This window comes from Eptatretus burgeri, chromosome 3 (assembly GCF_056783735.1).
Source record: "Eptatretus burgeri isolate ZD-2024b chromosome 3, Ebu_testis_v1, whole genome shotgun sequence".
NCBI classification, from domain to species: domain Eukaryota; kingdom Metazoa; phylum Chordata; class Myxini; order Myxiniformes; family Myxinidae; genus Eptatretus; species Eptatretus burgeri.
Genome location: NC_140963.1, coordinates 130,884,453 through 130,904,191, shown reverse-complemented (window position 1 = coordinate 130,904,191; position 19,739 = coordinate 130,884,453). Strand labels below are relative to the sequence as shown.

The 19,739-nt window shown below is 42.3% G+C and overlaps 1 protein-coding gene across 5 annotated transcripts in view; it reads right to left on the bottom strand.

Moving 5' to 3' along the window:
* PIP4K2B (phosphatidylinositol-5-phosphate 4-kinase type 2 beta) overlaps positions 1–19,739 on the bottom strand; it is a 243,659-nt gene that overhangs the window by 17,276 nt on the left and 206,644 nt on the right. For all 5 annotated transcript variants that reach the window (XM_085875614.1, XM_085875615.1, XM_085875618.1 and 2 more), the window contains 3 exons: positions 19,196–19,342; positions 18,877–18,915; positions 18,033–18,146 (listed from right to left, as the gene is read on the bottom strand). In XM_085875614.1, the coding sequence (XP_085731740.1) occupies positions 18,033–18,146; positions 18,877–18,915; positions 19,196–19,342 (300 nt within the window). The remainder of the gene's footprint in view (positions 1–18,032; positions 18,147–18,876; positions 18,916–19,195; positions 19,343–19,739) is intronic.

Sequence of the window (19,739 nt, the reverse complement as noted above, 5' to 3'; positions counted from 1 at the left end):
CGGTGATTGAGTGAGAGGCCCAAAGACTCAGCCTCATTGCGGGAGATGCCAATGATCCGAAATGCCTTGGTTTCCACAGCGTGAAGCCGAGAAAGGTGGGAGGCAGGAGCACCAGCCCAGAGGGGAGAGCAGTACTCCATCAGGCTGCGGACAAAAGCTTTGTAAGTGGTCAGGAGCTCAGATGGGCCGAAGAAGGACTTTGCACGACGGAGGATTCCCAATCGGCGACTGGCTTTGGAGGCGAGGTTTGAGATGTGGCTTTCCCAGGAAAGGTCATGGCAGATAATGAGACCCAGAAGCTTGAAAGAAAAGACTTCTTCCAGAGGATTGTTAAGAAAGTGGATGGGTTGAGTTTTCTAAACGGTCCTTTCGAAGAGACATAGTGAGAGTGTGAGATTTGTCTGGATTGAAAGACATGTTCCACGTGTTGGACCAGTTTGTGATTTTATCCAGATCTGCAGTGAGCGAAGAAGCTGCTGCTTGTCGGTCTGAGGGATGACTGATGGTACGGCAGAGGATGGAGTCATCAGCATTGAGATAAAGAGGATTTTCCAGAGAGTCGGAGAGATCATTGATGAAAACCAGAAAAAGAACAGAGCCCAGAACGCAACCTTGAGGAACTCCAGCCTGGACAGGAAGAGGGAATGAAAGAACTTCATTTAGGGCCACACGTTGACTGCGACAGGAAAAGTGATGTTTGATTAAAAGTTATTCATATGTCGTAATACTGTACTTTAAATAAAGGTAATAATTAAATAAGTTTTTATCAGGATAGTGCATTGCTGTGTTTAATGACTGTGTGGACACAACTTTGGGTTGTCGGTCCATTGATATTGAGTAATCTATTGATGTGGACCTGAAACCGGGGTTGTGGATCCACCGTTTGGAGAGGTTCTCGGCTGAAAGGATCGAAACCTCGATGATAAACGGTGCCCAGCTGATGATCCGGGCAGTTGGGAAATCAGTTGCTGGTTTGCAAGTTAAGGTGATAACTTCAAATAAAATAGCTTTTGTAAGTACTTAGCAGTGCATAATATATCTGTGTTTGTGTGTTGATACATGTGTGTTTGTATGTATATGTGAGTGTGTGTAGTTTATATGTATGTGTGTGTGTGGTGTTTATACATGCGTTTGTATGTATATGTGTGTGTGTGTGTGTATGTGGTGTATATATGTGTATATATATATATATATATATATATATATATATATATATATATATATATATATATATATATGTATGTATATAGTTGAAAGTGTGTCTGTGTGTTTCTTTGTGACCTATGCACACGAAAAGTACTGGACTGATCCTCACCAAACTTCACATGCTGACAGAACATATACCCGGGAGTGTCCTGATGTAAAATAATTGTACTTCTGACTTCCGGTTTCCGAATTATGACGTCATCACCTGATTTTTGTAACGTTAATTTTTCAAGTTCAGCCGATTGACATGGGGCCAACGCCATATACAATATATCTAACATATGATTTTAAGTTTTTGTTTGTCTGTTTGTTTGTTTGTCTGCATGCGCTAATCTCCTGAAAGGTGAAAGATAGGAGCGAACCACTGAAACAAAAAATGTCGGGATGGGCCCCGGGAAGGTTATAGGCGATGTGGCAAGGCCCCTCAGCCAGGGGGGGGTGTATTTCCCCCTCACCAACCCCTTTAGCCTATGACTGTCATGGCCCAATAGGGAACTGATACTGTGCTCGCGTCAGACATATGTATAGAAGATTAAATTCATTCAAAAAGAACCCGGGCAGCACCGCGTGCATTCAACTAGTATATATATATATATATATATATATATATATATATATATATATATATATATATATATATATATATATGTATATATATATGTGTGTCTATGGGGTGTTTGTATTATTGGGTGTATGTATATGTGTGTATGTGTACGTGTGCGCGTGTTGTTTAGTCGGGCATCCTTCTTGGAACTACTGTGCAGTAATTGGTCTTTATTTTGATTAACAAACATGTGTTCCATTTTCATTCATCTATTCCCTCAGAACCACAGCCAACACACCCCAGCCCTGGAAGAGTCTTAAAAACCAACCTTAACACAGGTATTCAGATAATCTTCAATATTTACAACATAATAAGTTTATTTAACTTGGCAATTCCTGGGCATACCTCCAAGTTGACAGCAGTGATAAATAACCAGTGATAAATAACCAGTGAAAGAGCTCCTATGCAGTTTAAAAAAACCTACTATGTGGAGTATGATCTGGCACATGACAAGAGCGCTTGGGAACGAGACCAGATTATTTTATGCATGTTAAAATGAGAAATGGTGTGAGACATGAAGGCAGAGACTGGATTGTGCTGGAAAATGACTTCGCGAGATAACAGGAACCCGTCACGTGATAAAATGTCACATGTTAAAACCCAGAGCACTTGCTGTGTTAAAAGCACTTGCTGAGCTTGATGCAGTTTGTCAAAAGAAAGGAAGGGGAAATAAAAATATCAGAAAGAAGGAAAGAACAATTTGGTACTTTTGTACTTCATCAATGTTTTCCAACCACTTTAAAAGTGTTGTTTGACTTGAAAGCCACCAAAGAAGAATTGTAGGTGCCTTGCTCATAACTTTACCTCATAACTTTACCTTTATTATGAGCTCATAACTTTACCTCTGTATGATTTTTGGAGTTCTTTATTTTTATTACACAAATGGAGGAAGGGCAATTTTTCGGTTGCCATCCCTATACACAGACTATGTGATATGGTTATAAATGCACGATAAATTTTGATATGGAGAAAATAAATGCCACAGTATCAAAATATTTGTTCACTTTTGTTGCAATTGCAGCACAACAGAAAGTTTTATAACAGATTTGGATTGAAAACTGGTTTGAGATGAACAATGTTTGCCATTCGTAATGGAACACCAGGTTTAATTTCAACAACTGATACAATACCCATTGTTTCTGGGACCTTCATATACATTTCTGGGACCTTCATATACATTTACAATGGGTGATCACCAAATATGTGGCTTGGGATAAAATGTCTGGCTGACATTAACAATGCTGTTGTTTTTTTGCCCTGTACAACAATTTTAACCTTCTACCCAAAAATCCTTGCCATGTGGAGAATTGTTGCACAAGAGTGTAAATTTTGAGAATGTGTGCTGGATTCTGTTGGTTCACCAGCTCACACAAGCACTGAGCTCCACAAATATCATGACGAGGGCAAGGACTGTTTGATGAGACAAACACAGCCACTGAGCTTGGGGGAAGTGACATCAGTTTTTTTGTACGATTCGGCCGGGATTTGAACCACCGATCTTCCAGACTCACCACAGAGATTTCCTTGTCGGGTCCCTGCGCCCAACATCATGTTACCATGCTGATTGGACTCTCTGTGATGCGCCGAGACGAACATGGGACAGATTCTATAGTCTGGCCCAGCAACCAGTGTCTCGTGTTACTGAACTCTTAGCAGTTTGTGACCGCACCAATCTCTATCTCAGGCAGATTTTCCCCCAAGCCATCAAATGGCACCGTCATGAGCAAGCAGGATGAGTCAAGAACAAGTCATTTTCAACAATTATACTATACTAGTATTTGTGTGGTGTAAAGGAATAAGAGCAATCAAAATGATAATATGTACAAATAACCACCAATATATAATTAACCCATAATCTGAATACACACGTCATGGAACAGGTCTTCGACGGAAACAGGTCCTTAAACATCTAAACCAAGAAGCCTCAGACACCAAGATTAAAGACTGGGGTTCGCAACAAGGACAACAAGGTTCGCTATGCTCAAACCCAATTGGAGAGATGGCGGAAATGTCCAGCACTGTGGGCAGCAAGGAGTGGGGAGGAGAGACGGCACTTTCTCGCCAGATGTGACACCAGCAAAGTGAGAGGTGGTAGATCGGGTGGAGGTAGGGAAATCACCCGGCGGCTCGACAAGTTCGCACACCCTGTTGCTCTGGTTGGTACTAGCTTCTGCCTTTGGTTGATCTCTCAATGCTGTGCCCCCTTTATCACCTCATGCCTGTGAGTCATTGATGATGCACCATACCCTACATGAGGCCAGGCTGATGGTGTAGCCTTAGGGCGGGGCGAGCACCGCATAGCCCCTGACCCGGCTGAGTCAATTATGTCAGAGCCCCTGATAGATGGGGCCTGGCCCTCCCACCCAAAAATTTCTGGTCTGAGCCTAGCGAACATATTTAACAGCCAAACAAAGGTAAGAGCATGAAATAAATGTCAAATGAAATGGGATGTAATCTAATTTCAAACACACACAGGGGTGGGTTTCACATGTCAACAAATTCACGACCACGAATTCACGGCACATTTTTCATTGCATTTAATACTCAATATGGGAATAACTACATTGTAATAAACATTTTATTAACCCCAAGGAGCCATATCCCAAACAATATATATATATATATATATATATATATATATATATATATATATATATATATATATATATATATATATATATATATATATATATATATATATATATACACAAATTTTGGCCCGCCCGGCGTGCGATCGGCTACGTAACTCAAATCGCGACCGCATCGCCCACCGGAACGGACAATTCAGTCGTGACCCTCCTTGGAACTATCGCCAGGAGCTAGTCACGGGTGGGTCTTTCAACCCCACCACAATCGTGCCAATCGGCCACAAGGCGCAGGATAGGGTTGTTCGCCAAACTCGACCTACCTAAGTACCTGCGCGGGTAGTTAACTGGGCGATCGTACCTCGCCGCTGGCCGGCCTAGGACATGAACCGCTTAAGCGGTCCGTTCCGTGCTTCAGTGATAACCGAGCGGTGTTATCGCCGGCCCTGACAGACGTGATTATTTACCGGGTGCTTACACCCCTCTACCAATTCCTTCCGTGATGCAAGATGGAACTTTCAAACAAGGGAAAGGACGCAACGAAACGGGAAACAGTTCGACAAGTACATTTATTGAAACCACACGTATGCAGGCAAAGCAATGAATAACAGTCATGCACGTATGCACAGCACACAAATAGAAATGCAAAGAAAGAATTACTACCGACTAAAGCAATGTACATACATGCACAGTCACTTAGGCAGTTCTAACTTGTTGGACACGGCGCCACAGCATGCATACAAAAACCCAAAGAAATAAGTGGAAGAGAAAGGACTTCCCTTTTTGTGGCCGGTGAGTCCCTCTCCCACGACCGTCAGCGTGGTCGCACCTGGCCCCGACCTCTCTCGCGGCCGGCGAACCCTCTCCGGCACTCCTCGTCCGGACGCGCAGGTCCACCACACAACCGGCGCTGCCGCGTCTCCCGTCCGTGCCTCCGTTGACAGGCCGCTCGCCAAGCCGCGAGCACAGGACCTCTTCCACCGACAAGACAAGACCCCTTCCACCGACAAGACAACCAGCGCCAAGAAGAAGACGACGACCAGCCCAGAAGCTCAAAAAAACAGAAGAACACAGGAACTCTTGAAGACAAGGAGACAGGAAGACTACTCAAGGTCCGTGCTGTCCGCCTTTTGTAGCGAGGGGCTCCGCCCCGTTTTTGGCCCCACCTCCCTTCGAGCTTCTTGGAGAAGCCTCTCAAAGGGGGGTGTGCCCTCTCGCTCTCCCTCCACCCCGCCCCATGCGGGGGCCGGGGGAGTCAGTTTTGGTTCAGGGCCAGGGAATTATTCCCCCAAAAAGAGGCCCCCACCTTATCTCATCTTTGACCCACGGCTCTGATCGCACTTCCACCACACCTAGCACGGAGAATTTAGGTGGGAGAAACAGGCGGGAAAAGTCCGTGCAGGCTCCGCAAGAGCTTTTATTCTGGCAATCCTGCGTGCGTTCTTGGACGGTTTTTACCGTAGAAATCGTCGCCGCCTGGTCCGTGGAGGACGGCGTTCGTAAACGCGGATAGTGGCAAAGATGGTGGTGGTTGCTGTGGTGAGGGTTTCAGCGTGGTTGGTTCATGGTTGTAGTTGGTGGGGATGGTTGGCATTGTGGTTAAGGTGGTTGTTGTGTGTTGTAGTTGTTTGGGGGCGTTGTTGGTGGTGGCGATTTGGTTGTTGGGGGATGATTGGTCCAAAATAATGATAGAGAAAAGAAAAACGGCTATCTCAAAGGATCGCAGCCCTGTGAACACGGAAATTCCTTCTAAACAACGGTGGGGAAATCGAACTACACAATTACTTATAGTCATAACTGATCTAAGGACCCTTTATGGTGTATTGCGAATTTCCACAGCCGTAACAATATATATATATATATATATATACATATATATATATATATATACACACATATATACACATATACACATAAATATATATATATATATATATATATATATATATATATATATATATATATATATATATATATATACATATATATATACATATATCTATATATATACATATATATATATATATACATATATATATATATATACATATATATATATATACATATATACATTATATATACATATATACATATATATATATATATATATATATATATATATATATATATATATATATATATGTATATATGTATATATATATATATATATATATGTATATATGTATATATATATATATATATATATGTATATATGTATATATATATATATATATATATATATATATATATATATATATATATATATATATATATATATATATATATATAAAAGTCTCATCTGCGGGTTTTCTGGAAGCATGTCCTCGGTGTATGATGCTCACATGGAACTCTGGGAGAACAGATATGAAGCACACCGACTGGCTCACAAGAGCATGATAACTCTTCTTCTTCATTCAAATGCAGCATAAGGCTGTGGGGTAGCATCATTGGCTGTAGGCATGACTGTGCCACTGATGCAATGCACTCTGATGGTTATGGCAGGAATTTGTAACTTGGCCATGGTGCCGGCAATAGCTCACCTACTCCTCGCAAAGGACACCATGGGATATTTACCATCCACGAACGAATCCTGGCAGATGGCACTCCTGTTTAACTCCCATCCAAAGGAAGGCCAGTTTACACATTGATGAATCACCCTGCCTGCGAAACATCGGGATGACAGTTTAGAGCTGGGCCGGGATTCAAGCGCAGGCTTGACAGATTAGAGGCAAGTGTGCGTACCTTTAGGCCATAGTGTCGGCCCAGCATGATAAGTGGGAAACACCCACTGGCCAACCATAGCTAGTATATACGAGTGTTTAAAGCACTGGTGGTGAGAGTCGAGCAAGTGCTGGCACAGCTGGGATGAGTCTCGTCAAAGAATGTTTGAGTCAGTGCTGAACAGAGCAGCACAAAGCTGGTCACAGTTTAAGAGATCATCATGGGTTGCAGACTTGGCTGCTCATGTAGTGATTGCAAGCCAAATCACTGCCTTAATTTTGTGAAATACGAGCCAATCAAACTCGTAATGTGTAGTGTCACAGTGAGATATGGTACTGAGCTGGCCATGGACACAGTTACAGAAGATCACATTATGTGAGTGTGACCCCGTCCAGCTGAGAACTTCACAGTTTTAAAGGCGATCATGATGGACAGCTGCGACTGCTTCTCAAGTCAAGTGTCTGTTGTGAGCGATGCCATATTATCAACCATTTCCCTTCAAAACACAATACACTACTGACTTCTGCTCACGAGTGCTTGTGAAACTGATCAGATCATGGCATTGTGCCAACAATGCTGCGACATCTTTCATCCTTCAACCACTGTGCTGTCTTTCTTCTGCATGGCAAGAGCTTAGAATTACCACAACTCATAATGTCCCCTTGGCTGCCACCCACAGCTTGTACCTTCCTCACTCATTTTCCATGCGATAATTCATGTATCTATCGCACGGTGCATTGCATAATGGGACTTCCAAGCCGTTTTCCGTTTGCAGCTTGTCATGAGACTTGTACACTTAAATCCAGCACTTGGACAAGGTTAAGGCTTGGTACACATGGTTCCATTGCTACTTCATTCTTTTTTTTCTTTGGAATTGCAGTTATAATAAAGACACCTATGTTCTGCAATTCAGTGCTTTACTGAATCACGTGACTGAAGACTTCCACATTTCCATTTAAGAAGATATTCCTTTTGCCATATTTTTTTTTTTCTGAGCTGTCCAACCGGCTCCTTGATCAGAGGTGTTGTGCTTGCCTGGGGGCACAGTTGCGCCGTGTCTTCCCCAAAGGAAGTGCTCTCGCCTTCAGAAAAATCCATCGGCGGTTTCGTCTCCGGGTCATGTTCCAATATTGATACACCACCTCGGGCGCACAACTAAAGGCAGAATTTGTTCAGAGATTGTTATGTGCTGAGACATCAGGCACGGCTGAGATTGCAGTACGAGTCAGGAAGCCACAGAAAAGGAAATGGGCAAAGGCCGATAGATATCTGTCACTCCATCCGCACCATGTTGCCTGCGAGATTACTATAAACGTGAGCTTTGGAGTTTCAGAAACAAACATTTTAGTTGGGCCAGTTTACGGGGATCCATTTTTTCCCCCCAAAGAAAAATAAATAAATTAAAAAAAAACTTCACAATGGAACTAAAATAAATGATAACTGATGCATCAACAATGAAACTCCGCATTGGTTGTACTAAACAAAAGGGCACAAACAAAGAACCCTGACCTATCAAAGAGGTGTGCAGTCTGAACAGGGCCTCTTCGAAACGTGCAAGGACAAATCATGCGAGAACACGCTGTACACTAACGTGACTGATGGAATTTATGAACCTTTGACAACACTGTATTCTTCTGTTACATTACTCACTAGGTTCGGCATTACTGAATTTCACTTTTTATGAGGGAGAAGGAGATTGGGACCATACTCTGTGCAGAGCGTTGGTGCTGCCTAAGCAGTCTCCTTGGCTATTGGGCACAATCCTGGATGGGTCGCCACTCCGACACAGTATACCAGCATGCGGCACTCATTTTGCCGACCTTGGAAGGTAGGCAGGCCGAGTTAACCCCACCTGGTATTAATTCAATAGCTGAGTGGGATTTGAACTCAGGACGCAAGGATCCCAACCACGTAATCAATATTGTGCATCGCATAAAACAGTGCTTGCTTCAAGTGCTTGTACTTTCTTGCTGATGACAACAAAAGGCAACAACAGTCAAAAAATTTTGGTGAATGAATGTTCATCATGTCACATGGATGATTTTGAGTGTAATGCAAAAAGGCTGGAATTTTTTTTTTTAACAACAACAAAAAAACGCTTCAGTCCTTTTTAAGAATAAAAAATAAATAAATACGATTTACATGATTCTCAAGTCTCCGTCAATCATCTTTTTCTTCCATATGCAGCACATTGCTACAGGCAGTATCATTCGCTGGTGGCACGGCTGTGATCAACATACAAGAAATTTACTTGGACTTTACAGAGATTGCAGTGCACAGATTTGCACCAATGTCTGTTATTTCCACATCAGAGAATTTGATGGCCAACACTTCACTTCACTGACATTGAATTTGTAGTTGATCTTCCCCACTCCTTCCCCTGCCCCCCCCCCAACAACCACCCACCCCCAGAAAAGATCGTGAACTGAAATATTTGATGATATCAAGATCGACTCATTTTGAGTCCGACTGCAGAGATTGTTATTTTTCCTTGGATTGCAAATCTCCCTTAGGTTCTATTTTGTTTTTTTAATTGATTTAGGGAAGGGGGATGGGAGGGGAGTGGAGAGGGGTATGAAAGACTCAACGACTAAATATGAACTGGCGTCACATTCAGACCAGACCATGCATCTTACCAAGTCCATAGAAGTCATTAGTATAGAGATCGTCGGTAAAGTTGTCCGATTGTCTCTGTCTGCAAAGGTCTGACAGCAACATGGCCATTCTCCTGAGACGAGTTTGGTTTGCAGAAGCTTAGAATCCTAATCCTTAATAATGAAACTTTCAGCTGAAGATGAAAACCACAAACTCCAGGATGCCAGTCTACTCCAGGATCCTAACCAATAAGTTACCATACCCACAAATTCTGTGATTATTGCGTCACAGTTTTACTTGAGTAACGGCCGAAGGATCATATATATTGAAAAATTGTAATTACAAACAGAACAGCTGGCTTCACATCTCATCCAAAGGATGACCAGATGTCACCTTGCCACCAACCCTCCCCATCACGTGCACTCAGGTTATATATTGATTTTATGGATCAGATAAAATATGTAGGTGGTCCTTCAAAATATTGCACACCCCGTAAACATGGTGGTAGGGATGGGTGGGAAACACCACCACAAGTACACACAGATATCTGTTGATATCCTTCCATATATAAATCGCAAAAACATGCTACATATCAATAGTGCAATTCACCTCTCACACCTACACAATTGGTATAAATATGAGCAACCATCATCATCTCATAAACTGTTCACATTATCAATCCAGTAATCAAGCCACTAGGAAGAAGGAGGAACTATAATGTGACAAAACTTGCTCAAGTTGGGACATAAGATAACGATTTAATAATAAAGTTGAGCATGTACGATACTTAGGTTTCAAGAGATCGGGCTCTCATTAATGGCAGGAGGGGAGTGGGTGGTTCAGGTTGGTGGGTATGGGGAAAGCGAAGTGCCGTAATAACACACATCGCTCATGTTAAGCTATTTTCCCCAAAAACCTCATCGTACTGAGAGACACATTCATTTACAGAACCATGTACAGTATTCCAATTACAGCTTTGATTTCAGGTCGAAGATTCGCAGAATCACGGATTACTTTGCACAAAACGAGGATGGATAAACCGAATCCAGCGAATTAACGACGAGAGTGCTATAACGTTGTAAGCACGTTGTTAATACCCTGCTATTCGACGTGTCATTCTGTGTGACATGTGTTGTCAGGTCATCTCAGAGGGAGAGCCGAGCAAAATGTGTTGCTAATTGGAAATGTTGCCAAGTCTAACCAAGGCCTACGAATAATGTTTGGGGAATCTCCATCGTTAAATGGAATTGTCGTTGGTGCTTTCAGTGGATGGTCGAGCCACGTGTTTCCTGGGGTGTATTTTGGCGGGTCAGTGTGTTGGTGGACTGAACTGTGAACTGATGAATCGCCCACGTGGAAATGTTCAATGAAACGTACCGCGATCTGTTGTCCGAAAGAGGGGTCCTTGCTTTCAAAGTAACTTTTTTTTTTTTTTGCTTAAACCAATTTCAAAAGTCCAGCAAAAATAATGCAGAGTTTGATATTCACGTTATAGACAAGGAAAGCAAAAAAGTAAGGTGATGTCACTCAGGACCGATTCAACTCCACATTCACAACACACACGCCAACTAGAACGGCACTCGGTGGAGCGCATACCTCCACCGGCTGACCAGTTTACATTTTGTATCCCACTGACAGGCCCGATCTGGATCTGGACCTGCACCAAAATCGAATCAGCTTCTTCTCATCACCTATCCAACTCATCCACCGAGTTTTGTCATAACATGTCCACAACTTGTTGAAATATTGTGCTTTATAATCGCATTGGCCCCATCTCTCATGGTGAAGAATCACTTCAAAAAATTGTCGGATCTGGATTCGGATCTTCACCAAAAGCGAATCAATTCTTCTTTGTCACACACCCAACCTGTCCACCGAGTTTCATCCAAATCCGCCCGCAACTTTTTGAGATATGTTGCTCAAAGACAAACAAACAGACAGAGGTGAAAACATAACCTGCGTCCACCTTCGGTGGTGAGGGTAACAAGGTCTTTCAGTCGAAAAAAAAAAAAAAACATGCATCATTTTATGATGCAGACCGAATTAAGTTGCATGTTGTTTGAGCAAAGTAAAAAGAAAATAAAACATTATGACCAAGAAGTAATGCCTGGATGTTAGCCGATTAAATATTTACAAACGATTACACACTCGTTCGGAAAACCTACAAGCACGGCATTTTTCCTGTGAAGTCAATTACTGCTCACCCATGAACCAACTTAAAACGGGGAGGACGTGGAGTCGATGCCATTGAAGAAAGCCGTGATTGTCTGAGTGAAGAACATCAAAATTCAAATTTAACCAATCAACTGTGATACGATTCCCGTTGAAGAGGCACGGTAAAGCTGGCAGTGTGAAGCGTCAAAATATACGAAGACTTTTACAGGTTCGGAAGATCAAATGTTGAAGTTCATGTGCCTCAAGAACAGAGCGGCATTATCAACAATCCAATGTCGTTCTGGGAGGATGACCATGAGAAGATGCACGATCTAGAACCGCCTTGTGGACAGAAGTCCTTTGAGGCCTTTCAGGTGTTTCTGAATTTAAAAACAAACGATACAATGAGACATCTGAAAAGGGATTGAGAGCACGTGAATCGGATACAAAGTCAGTGAGGCTCGGTCATATTCTCAGACAAGTCAAAATTGGTTGAAATGGCACATATTGGGTATCAGTGGATTTAACAACACGAAGGAGAATTCAACAACAACCTGACTGCATGACAGATACTGTTCAACATCCACTGAACCAGGAGTGCGAACTTACAGCTGTGGTGTGGGTCACCTTCACCTTCACATGGAAATCTAAGTTTGAGGCCAAATACAAGTCCTGAGAGAGCAGCTAAAACCTACTATTTGGAATCATGTCGGAAGGGCTGAGAACTGCATTTCCAACATGATTCCACTCCCCGTCATGAGGCCAAGCTGGTGAGTTCAATCAAGAAAATTTCAATCACTTGAAAAGTTTCTCACTTTGTACTATTTCTTTATTACAAGTACACAGCTTCCACTTGATCGATTCACATTCTATTGATCAAGGTGAAAGGCGAGCTGCATTTGCACCCCGTCTCAGCTTGGAAACGGTTCGGATTTCAACCCTGTTGGGAACTGCTGGAACAATGTCGGCAGAAAATTGGCTGTGAAGATGCCAAGGAGCACGATCGACGTCCAGACCTCTTTGATGAAGGTATAGATCAAGGAAATTTCAGGAGGTTGTTACATTATGCCCAATCACGAAACAAATGCCTTGATGCTTGTAATCAATTGTTTCAGTGAAGTAATGACTTTTAAATACATTGAGAAAAAAAAAATCAATGAGTATCATATATACAGTATGTATGTGTATATATATATATATATATATATATATATATATAGATATATATATATATATATATATATTAGAGTTTATGTTTCGGCTGCTCCCGTTAGGGGTCGCCACAGTGGATCATCCGTATGATCCGCATAGTGATTTGGCACATGTTTTACGCCGGATGCCCTTCCTGATGCAACCCTCATCGCCTCTTACGACACAGGGATATGGTACACCTATTTTAACCGGGGCATACACCGGTCCCAGTACACTGGTACTCACTTCGCCGACCTCGGAAGGATGACAGGCTGAGTCAACCTCCTGGTGTGTATTAATTCAAGCGGCCAACGGGGCTTGAACTCAGGACCTTTTGGATCCCAAGCCGCTACCCAAACCACTACGCCAACACCAGGCTATGTATGTGTGTGTATATATATATATATATACATATATATATATATATATATATATATATATATATATATATATATATATATATATATATATATATATATATATATATATATATTCGAGTGTATGTATTCGACGTGTCATTACACTCCAATATATATATATATATATATATATATATATATATATATATATATATATATATATATATATATATATATATATATATATATATATATATATTGTTGCGGGCAGGGGTCGGGTGAGAAGACCACTAAGGGAGGGGGGGGGAAGCTATCTCGGGATCCCACCAGACACCCCAGTCAAACACGGATAACTCCGTGACACGGCGGGTCACAAACCGACCATGAACGCCAATAACTCAACCGCGTGACTTAGGGTCCTGCATCTAAGGTTTATCCGGTTATCTAAAAATAATCACGTGACCTAATTACCGGGGGACACGCCCTCGGTACGCCTTGTCTGAAAGAGATCATCTTACCGGATCAGATGCAGCCGAGCGACACTGCCAAGGAACGTACTGGCTAAAAGAACGAATCGTTGGGAATAAAGTCCCGGCTAGGCTAGGATACGGACCATGCTGGGTCAATGAAAGAAAAGACAAAAACGAGCTAGGAACATTTCTACATTAGCATTTATTACAGGCAGGCGAGGAAAAATATGTGGCACAGGGAATGTCGGTTATTCTTATGTGTAAGCAAAGATAGAAATTAATGTGTGGTGCGTCAATGAAACAAACAACTTACAAAGCAGACAGAGCAGACTTATACCAATATATCCTCAGCAATCTTAAGTTAAAGCTAGGACTGGCGCCATCACACACACACACACACACACACACACACACACACACACACACACACACACACACACACACACACACACACACACACACACACACACACACACACACACACACACACACACCCCAACAAAGAGGAATTCATGAGAAGAAAGGAGAGGAGATGAGGCTTACGGTCTCGTAATACCTTGCATGGTTGACCGACCGCGCCACCCAGTACATTTTGGGGGGATGCTCCGTTGAACGATCCCTCCATGAGAGTTGGCACGTCGTCTCCTGCAAGGCTACGGCGCCGGCTTAGCGTCCGCACCGATCCAGAGAATGGGCGAGACTGTCAGGCATGAGGGAGGGACTTTAGGTGGAGCCAGGTGAGTGGGTGGAGAAGGTGGAGTCAAGCGGGTGGGTGGAGTCAGGCGGATGGGTGGAGCCAGCGGAAAAGGAGTGGAGATTCCAGAGAAGGTGGAGATCGAAAGCGAGTGGGTGGAGTGGCAGATGGGACTTGCTGAGAAGCAGGCATATGCAGAGATCGATCCAAGGCCAGGAAAAGATAAGGATGACCATGACGAGGACGACGACTACTCCGGACGGCTTTGTGATCCGTCTTTTATAGGCCCTGCAGTGCATGGCAGGGTGCTGCCCCGAAGCAATGCGTCGTCACCCGAATCGGGCGCTCCCATCGGGCCCCGACCACTGCACGGCCCACCCGCCATGGCCGGAAGCGGCCTTATTTTACATCTGGCGAGACTGCCGAGCTGTGGAATTGTCTCGCTCCGAACCCCGCGATATGAATCGCCTTGCACCAAACTCCCGGGCCATGCTCCGGCGACTGGCCGAGGGCCACGTCGGCCCAGCATGCCCGCTCGGGCACTCCCGGCGCGCTGCGGTTGGCGCTGACCAATGCGCTTGCTTCGTCCGAACGCTATGTGGCCTGAGCGATCTGGGCCGTACAGCATGCTTCTGCTTGGTGGGGGCTGCATCGAGGTGGAGGCGCAGAAGGATGTCTGCCATCCACGGGAGACATTGGTGGCTGTGGTGGCGAGCGAAAAATCGACGGGAGACTAATCCTGTGGTTGAGTTGGTTAATGTCTTCGCCCCCATTCTTTGGAATGTCAAATTGGATAGAAGAAGAATTGCTTCGGGCTTCTGTTTCAGTGAAGTCCATTCGAATGCTTCAGTGAATCATTCAATGTTCTTCTTCTGTATATACGAAATTATAGATTCTCCTTTGGTATGCTGATCCAACTTGTGGAAATTGAGTTATTTTCCACGACAATGGTAATATGCCATTGTAATCAACACGCAGACCCGAATGAAGAGGTGCGCTATTCATGCCCCATACTGTGCGATGGATTGAAGGAAAGGATTGGATATAATTATTCGGGTTGAAAAGAGCATGCTACGTGCGTCCTGTATGGTGTTGGGATTTATTGTATGGTTCTACTCTTCCTTTTGACACGTATCTTGCAGTGGCGGGTTTTTTTCCATTGTGTAGTTTATGCTTCTTCTGGCCTCTGTGAGGACACATTCTTATCGTGGAGGATGTTGCTGTAGTTTTCACAGGTGGCCGTCTGAGTGTGGTGCCTGCTTGGATTTATTGCAGGAATAAGAGGAAAAGAGTTGTAATGAAGATAGAGATATAATCAGACCTAACTATGACACCCACATAACGCACTTCATCCCGTTTGACCCATTAGACATGAGTGGGAGGGCTAACAGTACGTATATTAATGAAATAACTGTCTGGGGACCACTGTATGATGGATGCCATTGCCAAAGAGGCATGCGGTTTTCAGAACCGCAACAATATGTACATTATATATATATATATATATATATATATATATATATATATATATATATATATATATATATACATATATAGACATATATGTACATATATATACATATATATATATATATATATATATATATATATATATATATATATATATATATATATATATATATATATATATATATATATATATATATATTACGCACACTCACACACACACACACACACACACACACACACACACACACACACACACACACAAACACACACACACACACACACACACACACACACAAACACACACACAAACACACCAGTGTGCTTTATCTATATTAATATTTCAGCATGCCCCTTTTTTTGTTCCACCATCAGATTTTTGTTACTGCATGAAATGAAACAAGCTTTGACATTTATAGTAATGATATTATTGTCTTCCTGAAGAGGCCCCTCAAAATTCGTTTTGATGATTATGGTAGTTAAACAGTTCATGTTATACATTTGCAAAATGGGAGGAATTATTGCACAAAAAAAAAAGAAATAAAAATGTTTCCCATTTTTTAGAGGATCACTAAGATGAGTTCGTAAAACCTTTTGTGGAGTATGTTATTATTAATCACTGTACGCCATAGTAAATTGCTCATGTTATTGAGCTGTCAATAAGCTATCAATCATAGACATATAATAAACTCACTTGAGTATTAATATCTCTATTTCAATGCGTAATATCAAGCGGTACCTTCATGATGACCTCACAAAACCGGTCTCGATGTCCGTCCGTCCGTATATCTGTTCACAATCAAACCGATCGTGATGCATATTAAGGCTTTCCGAGAGCTTTCGAGAGATTACCTACACTCCCGCACGGTGCTGTTTTTATTATTCCTACTACACTTCATTAGAACACAGATCGTGGATGGATGCGCAGATCCCAGGAGAACAACTATAGCTGTACAGAACAATTCATATTATCAATGGATAAAAATGATATTTAATTGATATTATAATAAATTGTTTATTTACAATATCTTCAAATTTTGTGAGTTTTTAGTTTGTTGTGAAATATTAGGTCCTCGGGTCTCCGCATAGTGGCGTACAGGCTTAAGTCGTACTTCTGTTTACTACCGTAGAAAATCACAGAACCATCCGATCGACATGCTGTTAACAGTTTCAGAATCAGCTAAAATCTACAAGATATGAATATGTACACAAAACTGATCCGGTCTTTTGGATCACTTTAAAGTAGGGTGCCCTGTAATTTTAATGCGCTCTATGGATCCTCCAGAACTCACGAATGGTACACGTTGTGTATAATCACTAAACTACATGGTAATGTCATCGAAGTGGAGCTACAGCGGGACAGTCGAAGGGGAAAACCTGAATGATAATCAAAGGATAAAAATGATATAATATATTGTTTCAAATACATTCATCTTATCTGTCTTTTACCATATGTTGCCAGTGACGCCCGTCCAAGACGGGCACCTTTACTCGTATTACATAAAATGAATCATCCTAACAACCCAGAAAAGCAAAACAGAACAACTGACTTGTGTGTTCGAGAAGAACGTTGAACTTGCAGGAAACACCAAAAACACTGTGGTGGAATAATGTCCCTCCCTCCACACTCACCCCACCCAGCCCCTCCCCCACCCCCAGCTCCAGTTGAGGGTCTGGACGTCAGTCATGTTCAAGTATCATTTTTGCAAAAGAAGAAATGGAATTTTTAATCTCATCAAATGAGTCAAAGCACGTGGGACAGCCGGCTTAATGAACTTGCAAAGAGACATCACACAGAAAAACCAATGGCCTATTCTGGAATTTCACCAGGACGACAGTCTGCATGCACAAGGGTGAGGGTACACACAACAAATTATCTTTCCACATAGGAGGAGGAAAAGGCAAGTACGGCGGCCAAATAGACGACAATAGGTTCCGTGTGTATACATAGCAATACGGCAAAATGCAACAACAGAACTAACTCACCTCAACGTCCTTCTTCAATTTTCCCAAAACCATCTTCTTGTTCTCTTCTCCAACAAAAAGTTTTTGCTTCTCGTTGATGAAATCTTTATCCTTAAGAGTGGGTAACTCTTTGGCCTAGACAGTCAGCAATGGCATGCAATTGGAATTAATTTTATCATTCCCTGCACATAATTGAAATAAGTATTAAAAATACAGTATTCAAAAACTGAAGAGTGATCTGGTGTAAAACCAAGTCATTTAAACTAAAACGTGCAATCTCTCTCGGCTTGTCAGTGTTCTTATAATGCGAAAATAACTCGAACGGAGAGAATCGAAATTCTTTGTTTTTTAAATTTTTAACATCGATAAATTGGGATAAAACAGCAGCACCCGATGAAGTCGTAATTACCTCGATGGTGGTCAATGCTCAAACTTAGTGTTAATCACCTTTCACCCTGAAGATTTACCTTTTAATTAAAACGACTTCCGGATTCCCGAACATAATTCACATTTCCAATACATCACCTGAGAAATTGACTCATTCTCAAGCACACTATTCCCTAAACAGAGATAGATAGAGAGATGGAGAGAGATGGAGAGAGATGGAGAGAGATGGAGAGAGATGGAGAGAGATGGAGAGAGATGGAGAGAGATGGAGAGAGATGGAGAGAGATGGAGAGAGATGGAGAGAGATGGAGAGAGATGGAGAGAGATGGAGAGAGATGGAGAGAGATGGAGAGAGATGGAGAGAGATGGAGAGAGATGGAGAGAGATGGAGAGAGATGGAGAGAGATGGAGAGAGAGAGAGAGAGAGAGAGAGAGAGAGAGAGAGAGAGAGAGAGAGAGAGAGAGAGACAGACCATACCTTCTCTTTGTCACTGGCTTCTCTTGCCACAGTGGAGCCCTTCAAAACAAGAGTCAAATATCAAGACGTAACAAGAGCTACGCATGAAGCCATATTTCATCCAGACAATCCAAGAATACCTCTGGACTAAAAATGTAGATACAATTAACAATAAAATAGGAGAGCATCAGAGTTACTGGAGAATGAGCTATCAACCGGACCAAGGCCAGAATCTTCCAACTTTAATTGAAGAACAATCAAGTTTGAGAACAATTAAGAACATCAGAGATTTGCAAGTAGCTCATATCCATAAAGCACACACTTATACAGCATTCCTTACTTTTAGATCATACTTGCGGTGCAAGTGCAACTGGGGGTTGAAAACGTTGCACATCATGAGCATGTAAGTCTCAACACCATCCACTGTGAGTCTGTACATGCCCAGGAACTGGGGCAGCAGCGTAGTACCATGACACTCGACGACATACTGCATCGGTTGGTGAAAGAAAGCACATTGAAATGAAAAAAAAAAAACAAATTACAAAAAAAGGTTTTTGGTCATACACCAGGTGTTCAGCTTGAGTAAAGCAGCGATGTCCAAAACTAGGCTCAGTGCATGCACCGAAACAAGTTGTTTGCTAGAACGACAATCTACTTTGTCACAGAAGTGGTCATATGAAATATAATCACTGAGAATTTAATGGGAGATATAATTCAGCTGCAGGATTAATATCAAATATGACTTTACTGAAAAATATTGGGAGGGGTAGGGACAGGGGGAAGAAGGGTTAGGATGTTATCTGTCGAGCCATGAAATAAATCTGCAATGACATCATTTCTTAACGAAAGTGCCTCTGCTTAAAGGTTTGCCCTCCCTTGGAATG